Below are 15,126 nucleotides of genomic sequence, written 5' to 3' on the forward strand. Positions count from 1 at the left end.
CCCCAGCAAGATGCCTGACCGATTCACAGCAACTGATGGGCAGTTTAAAATTACAAAGCTTTCAGTTTCCTTGCTCCTAACAGATAAAGAGGGTGGGCATTTCCTGATTATATGGTGTACACTCAAAATATTTAAGTTCCCCATGGTGCTATTTGTGCCTAATTTACTTCTCTAGCACATTAACACTGCTGGTTTTCTGCAGGGGGAGGAGTGTGTGGTGTAACATGCTGTGAAGAGAGGAAATGTTTCACAAGAGCTCCTTCTGGCTTTTCCTCTGTTTGCCTTACCACCTGGAAAGAAGAAAAGGTGGAGGGACTGACTGATGATCCAGATGGATTGCAGGAGCAGTCAGGTCTGTGGTCAGATGTGTTAAGCCGGGCAAATCCACACGGGGAAGTGGCAGGATTGCACTGCAGCTCCTAAAGCACAGGGAACTTCCATAGGGAAGTGTGCAGGCATGAGGAGGGCTGAGCTACCATCAGCCAGCAACCCTGGGGCAGGCTGGGCCCCTTCAGAGGCCGCTGAGCAGCCAGATTATTTTGGGGAAAAGTTGGGGATACACCACTGTGAGGGATGGGGCTTGAGGACAGGCTGCAGCAGAGCAGACACGATCTGAGAGTAATAAATCAGGGGCTGTGCAGGTCACACGGAGCTTCAGAGAGACTTGGAGTGGGAGGACCACACATTTATCACTCTTCATGTTCACTTTTCTAGTTCTTGCCTATGAAAGCAGACAAATTATCTCCTGTTTATGGGAGTTGGGTGCTTTGATGTACTAATTATTCCACTCATGCGGGACCTCTCAGCAGAGCAAGCTGTCCTGATGCCTGTTCGGGGCTCAGATGCAGGAGCAGCTGAGCTGTGCAGCACCTCTGCCACTGCTGGCTGGGCTGGGCAGCCAGCTCAGGTCCCTGTGCTGCCAGGATGGAGCAGAGAGCACTCCCAGGCCCTGGGAGCAGGAGCTGCATGGAGACTGGAGTGTCTGTGACTCTCACACACTCCCCGATGTCCCAGAGCCTCTGTGACCCCAGCAGCACATTCCTCTTCTTGGAGCTTTTCTCTTAACCTGTGCTTAACCTGACCTTTGCTTAACCTACTGTTCAGTAGATTCATTGCAGAAACAAGGTCAGGCTGCTTAGGAAATTTTGCCTCCTAAATCTTCTGCTGATGCAATTTTTTTAACCATCCCTTTGTAACTCCGCAGCATTCTGAGCTGTCAACAAATATCTCCCTTGTCTTCACTGTATCTTTATTTCAGTCAGGAGGCCTGTCGTGTTTAACATAGTGGCAACATCTGTTCAATTGATATTTTGTTATCTAGGACCAATTTCATGCAAAGAATATCACATAGAATACAAAGTTGCTTTCAGGCACTACCTTCCCTTTTGCCGCTTGCATTTTCCCTTTCCTCAGGTCTCAGAGAATATCACAGGGCTACCTTGAGCTTTGATCCAGAGACTACTTTGAGAGCCTTATATGTAAGGTACTGTGCTGAAAACACTCTACTGAACAGATGCTTTTGTGAAGAAATGCTGTTCACTTGCATGAAAACCCTGGCAAATGGTGCTTTGCTGACATAACACGTAATTGAATGGATTTCTTCATTGAAAAGACACAACTAAATGCTCCCACACTGTCTTTTTTCCCACTGTTTTCTTAACACTCATCCCTGCTAAACAGTTGCATAATTCAGATGCTTGTACTAAAGTCTGATGATGGCAAAATCAGTGTAACCTTTCATGAGCAGTTTAGTTCTGCAGACCTGTTCAGGGGCTCCAAGTCAAACGTGGGGCTGAATACCTGGAAGTCATTGTTTAACACCCAAATGCTGCTTTAGACCTGTGTGTTGGGCTCTGACCTTGGCACAGACAGCAGGGCAGGAGGTGTAAATTGATTCATTGGGTTAAAAAATGGATTTACTTCACCTTACCACCACCTGGGCCAGTATTAAGTAGTATTTCTGTGTCCATTTTAAGACAGTTGTGGCATTATGTTTTATTTTATACCAAACCAGGACCTTGTTGTGGTGGGTTTTGCATGTCATCAGAGTTATTTCTACTACAGAGATTTAGAAAATAATACTGAAAATTATTTTTCATCGACCTTTCATTTATAATATTATTAAAAGCAGGAAATCTGGCTGGATTTTTCACAGACTAGCAAAGTTTTTAATTTACTCCAGCAGAGCAGTTATAGCATGTTCACCCTTGGGCATCATTCCCTCAAAATAGAAGCTGAGGCTACTATGTGGGAGAGGGGTGAATGAGTGTACAGCTTTAAAGCAGGCCCAAGGTGGGTGTAGAATGGCTGAGCAGTGCAGATTGGTGGCATTTGGCTACAAGGAGGGAAACAGAGACTCTCTGGACTCAGGGTACACTTGGCAGTGTAATATGGTGAAGGCAGGTTTTGCGACTGCAAGCAGGGCCTGCAAATGCGAGGCTTTTCCATGCCATGGAATGTAGATGTATCTTATTACATTTATCTTAGTAAATAATTATTTAAATGCCCATGTAAAGCAAGCCCTGAATGCTGAGGGTGTTTGTATGGTCATGGAAGTGGAGTTGCCATTGTGCAGGTTTTTAATGTTATGGGAAACAGAGAAAAGGATGAAGTCTTATTTCAACATGGTGGATTTCTGGGACGCTGCTGCCTTGTGTGTTGGGTTTAATTGTGTGAATTACATTCAGTGTGTTACTGTTGTACCTTTTCATGGCAGCAAGAAGAGATTCAGACACGCCTAGGCTGCTGTTCTGCTTCAGAGAGATTACTGCAGCAAAAGGGCAGGGGATGGCATTGATGGTCCCCTGCTCTGCCTCTCACAGTGGTGCCAGCCTGGGCAGAGGGAGTGGCTGTGTGGTGTTCCATCCCCAGCTGGACACCAAGTGCCAGCCTTCCTCTAAGGGCATGTGGCAGTAGGAAGCCCCATGGCACAGGAATTCCCAGTGGTGATCACAGCTCCAGCCCTCCAGAGCTGGCTGTGCTGAGTGTTTCTGCCTCAGTGCTGGGGCCACCTGGCATGAGCCTGTCCAGGATGCGCTTGGGGACGGTGTCTGTGACCAGGCCAGTGCCAGCTGGGAGCCCTGTGGGGTGGCACACACCTGGCTGTGCTCTGGGTCCCTGTGCTCCTGGATCACAGCTCTGGCTGGGGGGTGGCATCCTGAAGGCTACTAATGTTTACTACTGCAGCTTAGTGTAGAGAAGGTGGAAGAACTTTACCAGAACAACCCAGCCAGGGTCAAATGTGAGCCTTCACGAGTCCCTCATGAGCATTTTCTACATTGATTACAGAATCCTGCCTATGAAACTGATAAATAAGGAACAGAGAAGCTGAAATGCTGAAGAGCAGGGAGTGTAATCCAGATAACGCAGGCGCCAGCCTGACATTCTCACTCTTGGGCCATCTTTGCTTCTTGTTTTCCATCCCTTAATGTCCTAAGCTCTTTTGTTCCACTCCCTTTCTCCTTCCCACATAGATATTTCAACATATGGATATGTCTGTGTATGTGGAATATCAGCAAAGCTGATACTTTGCTCCCTACAGAGTTCCTTGTGACCACTCTCTCATGTAACTAATCCATAGCAATGTATACTCCAACAAGGAAAATTAAAAGGTTTGGAAGCACTGACCTAACTTCTTAGTAAGCAATACAGCTGGCAATCAGATGTAACCCGAGCTCCTCGTTATTGGAGCTGCCTGAGCTATTCATAGCAAAGCAAAATTGCTATGGGAATTGAGCTGGATTTATTTTGTTTGAATGCAAATTATCCCAGGTCAGACAGGCTCAGATCTTCTGCCCCCTCAAATTCATTTGCATCAGCTCTGGCAGGGCAAAGCTGGTATCTGGAGGATCTGCACTGGGGAAATGTGGGTATGGGTAGGGAACCACCAGATGTGGAGAGCATTTGCTTGGGGCTTTGATGCAGTTGGGTGCAACTCATTGCAGCCCAGAGTCCCACCCTGAGGGAAGGTTCTGCCATCAGGTAGCTCCAAGTGGTGTCTCAGTGCTCGGGAAAGTGTCTTCTCTCTCTATTGTCTGTAAACTCAACAGGGTGTCCTGTAAGGGAGAGGGAGTATGAAGCCTTGCCTAATTCTCACTTACAATATGAAATATTTTTAAGGGTCCAGCTGCCAAAGTCCCATCATCACAGCAAAAGCTGTTTTTTTACAAAAAAAAAACCCAACCCCACTCAACTTTGATTCTAGTATACATGATTATAAGGGATAAAAAAAGCTTTTAAAAACTCAGCTGAAAATGGTTCAAGAAATCAGAAAGAAAATAAAACACTGAAGCCCTTTGGCATTATTTTAAAAAATCTCATAATTTATAGTTGTGTTTCCTACAAGGCCTGATTCATGACTTTTAAAGTTTGGAGTTGCCTGTCTGATAGGGAGGAATGTTGCTGATCAGAAACACTCAAGCAAGCATCTGTTAATGCTAAGTACCTATGGAAAAGGAATTTCCAAGTACTGATTTTTAGTTCTATATCATCAGTTGTTTGGTTCTTTTGGTTTTTTGGTTTGTTTTTTTTTTTTAAGCTGTTCATTTTCAGTGTCACTCTGCCCTAATCTTATTGGGTTTGCCTTTATTACCACTCCAGGAGCAGCAGCTTCATTAAGAAGGCATGCACTTTCTCTAGAATATTGGTACATCTGAACTCCAGCCCTGTAAAACTGATTAGCTGTACACAAAGAGGGAGGAGAATCTTGCCAGAACATTTTCATTTCACCTAATCCTTTGTGCAGTATAAATAATTCATAGCAAACCCACCTTAGGGTGAAACGCTGCCCTGTCTGAAGATCTGGGCATCTCAAAGGCACATTTCAGATATTTAAGAGGGATGTAAATGGTACTTTTGTTTTGTGCTGTTACAGAGAATGACAGGACAGAGAGAGCTGCATTTCCTGTGCTTTTGGAGGTTTCTAAAGGTAATCCTGCTCTCACCTGGAGTGCTCTCTGAAGCTGTGCACCTAGTTACAAGGGGTGTTAGCTCAGGGGACACACTGAGCTACCCTCTGAAGTCAGTTTTTCTGTTATTCTTGAGGTACCCTAAGTAACTAATCAACTGTCAGCACACGACAAATAGTGGGCTGCCTCTTTTTAGGGAAAGTGAAGCATAAATGCACTCATTAAATAATCCTGCTGTTTCCTGTTTGCTTTGTGATGGATTTCAGAACTGTCATAACCAATAAAAGCTCTAGATTTTATCTTACAGTTGCAGGGATTTGCTTAAACGGGCCATACCCAAGTGCTTGTACAGCTACCAAGGCCAAATTTGAGCTGTTGGTTTTAGTTAATTGCCTTCCAAAACCTTTCTAGGGAGTCAGAGCCCCACTGATGGAATTGTAAATGAAGTGATCCTGACTGTAACTTGGTAAACCTCTGGCACTTCACTTAAAGATTATTGGTGTATAGTTAGTGTGGTTATGCTGTAGTTTGAATTAGTATTTTTCTTCTATTCATTTATCATGCCTGCTCCTGGGATGGTTTCTTTTTGGTTTTTGGCTTTTCTTTTAAACCCAAAACATGAGAAATGAGCGAGCTCACGTACTGACAAGCAAGTATTTAATCTGTAGCAAAGCAATCAACTTTGTGTTAGTTCTAGAATATCTCATTACCCTGCAATAAATACCAATTTAATACATTTAAATACCAATGTGACTGGTTCAATTACCGTAAGTGGAGGAACAAATAAGAATATTTCCTTATTTGCCATATGCTGACAGGGGGTTGCATAAAGACATTTGAAACAAGCTCAGTCAACTGCAGAAATACAAAGGCACTATTCAGAGATAACTCTGGCTTTGTTCATATAGGAATAATTAAAGACATGCATTTTTGTTACCTTGCTTTAATTGCTGACTGTTCTGCATAGCACTTCTTTTGAGCAACCAAACAGAGTAGTCTTTCATGGCTAACTCAGACTGGCAATTTAAACCTTGTACTCTCCTCCTGTCAGATCGTCAGGTAATAAAATACTATATTGTTAAGAACCCTTAACATTTTACATTGGCAAGAAATCTATATGATGTTAGAAAACAGAATAATTGGGTTATTTTTCTGAGTCAGATTCTAAAGGAAAATGCCATCTGCTGACAATTCTCAAGTCAGAAAAGGCAACCAATGATTCTAATGCTTCTTTCATGATAAAAAATATTTTACTGTGTATAAGGGCCATTAACTTAACCTAAACATTTGGTGTGGTACAGAGCCAGGTATTCCAGTCTGGTGAAAATCAGTAAAGGTCTGCTGAGGTTATTCTCATCAGCCAAGGACCCAGTCCCATAAAACATCACTTTGTACTTCCCTGACTCTGGGGCCAGCATCAGGAACTGCCCATTTACAGGCTTGATACTTTTCTGGAGGATGGGTGAATTTTTTTGGCAAACATAAAAGCTAGGGAAAAGTTTAGTTAACTGAAATTCTCTCTTCCCTTCAGTGTGTTCACATGCCTTTGTGCTGCCTGGTTTGGGAGAGGATCAAAAATGAACATGCCCTGAGTTTTACTCGTGGGATTTCTGACTTCAATAATACATGTGTATTATTGGAAACCTCATGAGAGTCCATTCTCACTAGTTTCCCAGAACATTTTCTTTCCCAAATTGGTATAAAAGCGCTCTGGAAATGCTTGCACAGACAATGTTCAGCTCAATGGGAGCTCCTGGGTGCTTAACACTCTGTAAAAGTCTGTCATTAATTTAACAATCTGTGTATGGATTTAGGGTCCAGACTTTTCACTTTTTGTTGGTGGATCAGGGATTGTGTCTCTGTCACGGTGTCTCAGAAGCTTGTTCCATTGACCCAGTGCATTCTGTAAGTGCCCTTCTCAGGGGGACAAAAAGAGGCAGAAATGCCCCTCAGCCTTGTGGCTGCTGCTGTCCCCTCTGCAGCTACCTCCCAGAAAAGGGGCTGTGGGTCAGAGTGGAGAGGGGAGGAACTCCCTTAATTGCCATGATTTACTGCCATTGGCTTGGCTGTTTGCTCCTGATGCTTCCCGAGGGTAAAAGTATCTTTCACCTCAGCAACACTTTCTGCAATTCAGCCCCTTTCTCCTTTCCAGATATGCTGCTTGTCATTTTTTTCTACCTAATTTCACATCTTAATTTGCTCATTTTGATTATATTTTCCAGAGCATTGACATTGTGACCCTAACTTGAGAGGGGCTCAATAAGCCATCTCTCAAAAAGTCAGTCAGTGCTATCGGGTATCTGCAGTTCCAGGTCAGGCTGTACTATCCTGCTGGCTAGAATTCTTGGAAGTAGTTTTGCTTATGACTGTAGTAAGGTTATAGTCTCACATATTTTTCAGACTACCAACTTAACCCATCCCAAGAGGTGAGTCTACTTCATTACACATTCCCTAAAGAAACAATCATTTATTATTTAAACTGCTTACATGATGCAGGAGTTCTCTGAGCAGCCTTGTGATGGTATTGGTTGAACACTCTTGCTTTGGAGGAAAGAGGAATTCATAAGGTGGATCTTGGCAAACTTAATAGGACTTTATTCTTCCTGGGATTCTTTGGCATAAGTGAGAAAATGATACATTCACCACATTTTCAAGGCTTAACCCAGAACCTTGAAAGGAAAGGTAGCTGGCACTTTCCTTGCTGTCTTGGCAGGCTTTAGTCTCTGCTGGTGCACAGGGACTGCCACCTCCTCACGAGTTTCTCCCTGGGGACATTTGAAGTGTTTCTGAAATCCCTGCTGCCCTGAACTCACTGTTATGAAATGCTCAGCACAATGTGGATGTTGAGCTGTGTCCAACGTGGAAGTTGTGCTGTGCTTCTCTCAAAGCCAGGCTCTGGGCAGACCTGTGGCTCCTGGGCTGGGCTGCCTTGCTCTGGCTAGTGTGTGTTCCAGGCAGGAGCAGAGGGATGGTGGCAAACACCAGGGTGGTTTCTGTGCTTGGTGAGGGCATTGCCATGATGTGCTCATGAAAGCCAAGGGAATGGCCTCCCTCACCTCCCCTGGGTCTGGGGTGGAGTCTGAGCAGAGTTATGGGACTTAAAGGGAGACCTCTGTCCCCTTCTAGCACGTGCTGCTGTATGTTGGTGTTTAAAAATGGACATCTGCCCCATTCCAGAGACCAGTCTTGGCCAGAAGGAAGCTTCTGGCTGTTGTCAGGGAGCTCTAAGCTGTAAGAACAGCTTTATGTTCTCTGGGTCTCTGCCACACCCTCTTTGGGCTTGCAAGCTGCCCTTGGTTCCATGTGGGAAATGGTCTGGCAGGCAGAACCCCAGGTGGGACAGCTGAGTGAGGGCAGTCTCTCCTCCAGCAATGGAAAGCTCTGGTGACAGAGCTGGGCCTTTTGTGTTTCCTTTGTGGTGCCAAAGCACTGAAGAATTAACAGAGCATCGGAGCAGGAAACAAGAGTTGGATGAAAATTAGCTGCAGGTAAGGTGATTTCATGAGTTTTCTCTCTGCAAAGCGAATGAGCAAAGACTCCAGGATGCTGTAATGTGAGATGGCCCCAACCACACTGTGATGTGCATATTAGATTTCTAGGAATCTTTGGCCTCAGATGGTTTTAAATAACCAGCAACCATAGTTCATAGGTCATCTGCTCTCCTTAGTCTTTGTTTTTCAGGGAAGTTGTTAGTTTACATTTTTATGTGTTTTGAGTAGATCTTAGACTGTACTTCATGTCTCTGTACTTCACGTTCTGTAATTCTTTTTGGGATGTGTTTGAATGAATGATTTGGGTTTTTTTAGGAGCGGGACAGTTGGGAAATAACAGAAGTCTTGGATCAATGTCCACTGAAGTTTGTGGAAAGCTTTATGCCAATTTCAGTTGGCCTTTTGTCAAGTCTTTTAAAACTTTTCATGAATATTTGGAACTATTTTAATGGGTGTGAAATGACATTTAACTCTTCCCTTTTAGTGATTTTTCACCTTGAGCACGCTCACATCCACATAATGGTATAGATTTCATGGATTTCTTTGGCCATTGTTTTAGTTAAGACACACTGGGTTTTTTAACACCTTATTTTATGTGCTCCTAACACTGAATAAAGCATTCTGGTTATGAGCAGTATTCCTTAGGAAATATGTGCATGCTTTTTCATACCTTGTTTAGTTGAGATACTCTTGTTCTTGTGCAAACTGTAATTTAACTTTACATCAGTCAGTATTGAGTAGTTACACTTAGGAGAGACACTGAAGTTCAATTATTCATCTGTTTTAATTCTCAATTTAATTTTGTTAGGCTTTTACCTCATTATTTGCATCTAGTTTCTGAAACTCCTCTAACTTTAATATGCATAAAGCTGTTGCCTTCAGTTTAATTAGCATGTAATCAAAGTGCCTTGTATGAAAACAGAGAACCCTCAGACACAAGGCCTTTCCAGTCTGAAGTGAGGATTGTCAGCTCTCAGCTTTGTGAAATTATGGGAGAGAAGTAGGAGTTCTGCAAATCCTTCACTCACTGTCATTGATCTACTTTTTATGGAGGGTCTGTTTTTTTCTGGAGATGCTGAAACCCCACAGTGAATTAGGTTTACAGGCTGGTAAGCTGCCAAAGGCTCCGCTCCCAGTCTAAGAACACAGGGGAGCAAATGGGAGCAGCCTCTGCCAATGAGATGTGTTAGAGACAGATATAATAGTGACTCTGAAAATTCTTCCTTGTGGATTGAAAATCAGTGGAAAATCTACCCGATTTTGTATAGTTAAGATGATCTTTTTCAGTGGTTTAAACAAATTCTCCTTATTTTTCAATTTATAGTCTATGTTCAATTAAAAAATCCTTGAAGTAGATACCATGTTGTCATTGCCCTTGTCCAAATCTCATTTTGAAATTCTTCTTCCTTTTGAAACATGTCAAGAAAACAGAACAATTTCCTTACTTTGGTGATTACAGCCAGATACTGAGGAATTTCACAGAGGTGTATTGGATCTGAAAATTCCTTCAGCCCAGAGCTAAGCAAACATTTCATAACAAATAACAAGAGGAGGAGGAATGTTGCCTTTTTATCTCTTCTCAACTTTTCCACAAACAAACCGCAAGTTCCTCTAAATTATTGATTCAAAATTATTTGCTAACCACACAGGTCAACTTTTGTCTTTCCATTTTCTTTCCAATGGCATGGAATATCCCTTCCAGAAGAATATCAAATATGTGTTGTGAGGGAAGAAGAAAACAGCTAATTCCAACTGAGCAATCTCTTGGGTGTTCCTTCCCACCATATTCTCACAATTATTGCTATTATTAGTGATAGCCACAGTGGGATACAGAAGGGATAGACAGGAGTCCCTGGCCTTTTTCATGCTGTGTTGTCTAGACTTACAAGAATGTTAGATTTTGTCATCCTGCTTCCTCTCATGGTGTTATAATTGCAGAGAATCTGAAATAAAAATGGAATTTTGACCTATCTGACCTTCTCCTCATTGTGTCCTGAACCCATCAAGGTTAATGGAAAGTCGTCCTTGATTCAGGGAAAATCACATGTAATGCATAAAGGTAAAGCAGAAAACCCAATGCAAAAATTTCCATGTCAGTTTTGACAGTATTTGAGCTGGATGAATACATTGAATCTAACTCACAATTATGGAGATGTTTCATGCATTTGTAGAAAAAAAATTCCCAGCATACCCAGGAGTACACAGTAACCAAAATCTGGCCTTCAAAAACTGGAATTCCTTCTTGGTGTAAAGCTAGAAAAGATGAATCTGTGCCTCTGAATGAAGATGAAAAAGAATGAAAAGATGAATCTCCTGCCTCTGTGCCATGGCATTTCTCAGCTGGGATGTGTGCCAGCCAGCACAGTGGAACAATTGGCCAACTTTGCTTCACCCAACACTACAATTTCAGAACCTGCAGGAAAAGTACCTGGCAGCTGTTGTGGCACTGCCCGCTTTGCAGTGTTCCAGAGGACTGCAGCTCTGTCTGAAACCAGGTCAGCATTCTCTGCATTGCTTTGGAATTCCCAAAGTGATTAATTCAATGTGAATGCTTGAAACCATCCCATGCCTGGAAAAAATGGCAAATGGTGTGTGATTGAATGAGTGTCCAGACTGCTCTGTGGCACTTCTCCTTTCTTCTTGACAACTTCACAACTTCATAAAACTGGATGTTATCAAAAAGAAGGTATCTTTCATTCACACAGCATTTTTCAACTTGGAGGATGAGTTTGATGTAAAACCCAAAGGAAAAATGTCTTATTGGAGATTTAAGGTCATTTCTGTTGGAAAAAAGTGACTACATTTGCAAGGCACTCAGTCAGCTATTGCCTCTGTAAAGGTACAGCAAAATATAAGCAGGGCCCAGAATCCAGTCACTTCTTCCCCCACAGCCAGGAATTCTCAATCCACCCTTATAATGTTAAATACAGAAATGATGTTTGGGGCTGAGACTTCATGTGCATCAGGGGCAGTTTCTTACAGGAAAATGTAGAACCCCCTTTTTTTCCATATGGTTTGAATCATTTACAAAATGAATCCTATAGGAATAATTTCAGATGTGGAAGCCTTTAAAATGGGGAAATAAGAACCAGATTCACTACATTTCTGTTTTCCAGCTTGAAAAAAAATCTCTTAGCAGTGCCCAATTATCAGTGCATTGGAGATAAAGATTGTCTCTCAGAACCACTTGTAAATTGTGTGATGACACACATCATAAGGATTAAAATATTGGTCATCTTCCCTACAGGAAAGTACTTTGTCATGACCAAATGTGATCTGACATTTGAAATATGCCAACTTATTGCAGTGAGCAGGCGAGTTAAATTCCTGTCAATTATTTAAAACCTGTCTTTTATTGATGGAGGCAACTTTAATTTTCTTTTAGAAAGAAAAGGCTGAGATACATAATTATGAATTCACGTTGAAGAGAGGAGAATGGGAAAATTGTGTATCAGAATATAATTTGTGGGGGGTTTATTATTATTATTATTATTATTATTATTATTATTATTATTATTATTATTATTATTATTATTATTATTATTATTATATTTCAGAGGGAAATTAGAACCTCTCAGTTCATAGTGTGGAATCTCTTCTATTGCCAAAACTGAGATCACAGTGTGACATTGTGAGCATCTGGGTCCCTGTGAAAGGTGCTTATATTGGGGAGTACTGCAAAGCTGCCTTTGATTTGGATCAGCAGAAAAGAGTGGAGTAGATGACTGTAGTCTGTTGAGGACCTGTAGATCTTTGATAAATCTTTCCATCTGGAATAGACTTAAAATCAGTTTCTGCATTGGTTTAGTTAACGGTTAAAGCTGTGAAGATTCGTATGTAACTTTCAATTTTCACTTGCTTTTCACTGTGTTGAGTTTTCCTCTTGGGAAACAGTTCTTAAAGCACAGAAAATTCCACAAATCCTTTAAAAATACAGTGCTTACATTAGGCATCCAAACTGCTCTCCTTGTCATACCCATGGCATTCAGGCCCTGGGAGGTTGCTCTGAAGAAGAGCATCCATTTCAGAAGGGAAGAGGTGATACATGCGGCATGTCTGCATTTTCAAAGATATTTTTGAGGAAGGAGGTTGGAATCATGGTCTTGGAGGATTCAAGATGTGGGGCAAGATGGTTTGCAATTGACATTTGTTTGTCTGCACATATTTTTCTGAAGCCTAAGAGATATGTAGTTCTCGTGGGATGTCAGTTTTGGCAGGAGGGTGTTGGCACATGGTAGAGCCTCACTGATCCAAACCAAAAATCTGTATCTAGTATTATGTATATAATGTAATAGAATTACCTGATGAAACTTCTTTTTGGTTTTTGACTTGGTAAAAAAGGGTGTTTATTACAACATGTTTTACAAAACCAAGAAATGAAATAAAATCATAACTGATTAATGAGCTGCATGGAAATACTTCCTCAGTGCCACCCACATTTCCCTGGCCCTGATCCTGAAAACACTTCATCACATGTGCAGTTTTATGCACAGATCCTATGTGAAAACTACAGTGTAGTTTTCCCATACTTGTGTCTTTCAGAGATCCAAGAAGGAAAACAATCAGATACTTGCCTTTACTGATTAGCTTTCCCTTGTAGGAGGATATACATTTTACATTGTGTTTAAATTATGGTTAAATTGCAGGGAGTTGATTACTGAATGATGGTCCTTAAATGTTCAGATGCTTCAGCTTTGTGCTGCTGACCTGTAATGTCATTTTCTACTTGGAATGCCCTTAAATCTGGGACTTCTGTTTGGTAATACCTTGTTGTGAAAAAGCTGTGAAGCTTAATTCAAATATTTTCTTCTATGATACGTGCACCTATGAGAAGTTGTGTTTTCCAAAAGCATTTCCTTTTTATGTATATCCTGTACACAAACAAACCTGTACTATGAAGAATAGGTTAATATTGCATATGAAACTATCCATGCTATTGTGTGAAGGTGCTGTGCTGCACATCTGTCAAGGTTTTAATCACCACCTCATCCCACAATCTCTCTGGTTTGTGTTTTTCCAAATGGGAAACCTGGTCATCTCCAAAAGGAAACGATGCATATTTAAATGGGAAGAATATCCAGATCATCACTTGAATATTCTGTAACTTGAGTAGCTAAGCAGTGCCAAGGTGCACGTTGTGCTCAGTGTGGGCCTTGCAGGAAGGTCAGTGGCTGTGAGCTGACAGCCTCCTCTCTAATGCGTGGTGCCGTGTCTCTTTCCAGTCGGGTTTGATACGGACGCGGCAGATGGAGTTCCTGATCTCCCCGTTACCTCAGCGCCTGGCCCGGGAGCACAACTACACGTCCCCCGCCGGGCACCACCCGCACGTGCTGTACAAGAGGACTGCAGAGGGGCAGGTGCACGGGCCCCCAGCCCAGCCCCATCCCAAATCCTCCCCCCGGGGCCGGCGCAGGACGCGCGCACACCCCGCGCGCCCCAGCGGGTACCGCCACGGAAGGTTCCAAAAGCAGCATTTTTGTGGACGGCGCAAGAAATGTATGTAAGGAAACTTTCTCTCCTTTCTTGAGGTAGTGGCTGTTTCAGGCTAGGTCCTGTGGTGGTCCCAAGGAGTTCTTCATATCTCCTCACATCCCTTTGGGATGGAGGAGTAATAACTTTAAGTTATATATTTCTAACATGAAACACATATGAGAAACTTGAGTTTTGCTCTAAGTTCATAGAACCACCTCTTTTATTAAGCCATCAGAATCACTGTTTAGTTTTTGTGTGCTTTGCCTAGATTAAAAGATCCCAGTGGTGATTTTTTTTTAACATGGAATAGTTTTCAGTAAGCAGTTCTGCACAGTGATGGATGCCAAGTCCCTGAACTTCTCTCTGTTAGATTGGGGATAGAAAATTAATTAGGCTTGAAGATGGAGAAAAAAAGCTTCAAAATCATTAATTTCTGAGAGGATAGAGAAAAAGTCTTTCAGAACTCACCATTTGATAATGAAATTTTCAGCAACTGACATCTTCAAAAAGAACCACCCATGTAAATTGTTTAAATAAGATTTTGGAGCCATGTCTTAAAAAATATATTGAAATATATTATCCTGCCAAGATCCATTCTGAGTCCTTCATTAGGCCTTCAAATTGCAGAACATTTTAGAGCCCCCTTGGACCTTATATCTGTACTTTTAGCATTCAGTTGAGTCTTTTTGAAAGCTGATCAGCTTCTGAGCTGAGTTTCTTAATGAGGGTTTCCAGGACTGCAAACAGTATTGAAAACAGTGCCTGAGTCTGCTTATATTCTTCCAACTTCCTACAGAAGTTCTGAGAAAATGAGCAGCTTCCTTTTCCAAAGGTGTGTAAGGAAGAAGGAGAAAATAAATAGAAGGGAAGGAATGAGAAAGGAGTTAGTGGGAAGGTGGCTGGCTGAGACTGAGGGCTGAAAACAAATGGCTTGTTAAAATTTCAGAGATCCTCCCCCCCAGGTTTAAAAGCCAACCCTCAATTGCCAAATGCACAAGCCTGTAATTCAACCTGTAAACATTTGCCTTCTACTGCAATCCCAAACCGCCTCATTACATCCTCCATTTCCCTCCTGTCTGGTTTTCCTGCTGCAGAGCAGGGCTGATGGTGCTCTCTTATCTCCCCTGCTCCACACTGGCCCATTTTGTTTGGATTGTCCACTGTGAGTGTGTGCTTTGTTTACTGCTCCTCCTGTGACTGCTTGTCCAAAATGAGAATTATCCACGTCCTCTTGAGCTTTTACACAGTGCTTATCC

General features: G+C 42.2%; 1 protein-coding gene across 1 annotated transcript in view; it reads left to right on the top strand.

Moving 5' to 3' along the window:
* Positions 1 to 15,126, top strand: part of ADAMTS18 (ADAM metallopeptidase with thrombospondin type 1 motif 18) — a 77,426-nt gene that overhangs the window by 14,181 nt on the left and 48,119 nt on the right. Inside the window, exon 4 of the mRNA XM_066557388.1 lies at positions 13,621 to 13,894. Within this exon, the coding sequence (XP_066413485.1) occupies positions 13,621 to 13,894 (274 nt within the window). The remainder of the gene's footprint in view (positions 1 to 13,620; positions 13,895 to 15,126) is intronic.

Source organism: Molothrus aeneus, chromosome 11 (genome assembly GCF_037042795.1).
Source record: "Molothrus aeneus isolate 106 chromosome 11, BPBGC_Maene_1.0, whole genome shotgun sequence".
Classification (NCBI taxonomy): domain Eukaryota; kingdom Metazoa; phylum Chordata; class Aves; order Passeriformes; family Icteridae; genus Molothrus; species Molothrus aeneus.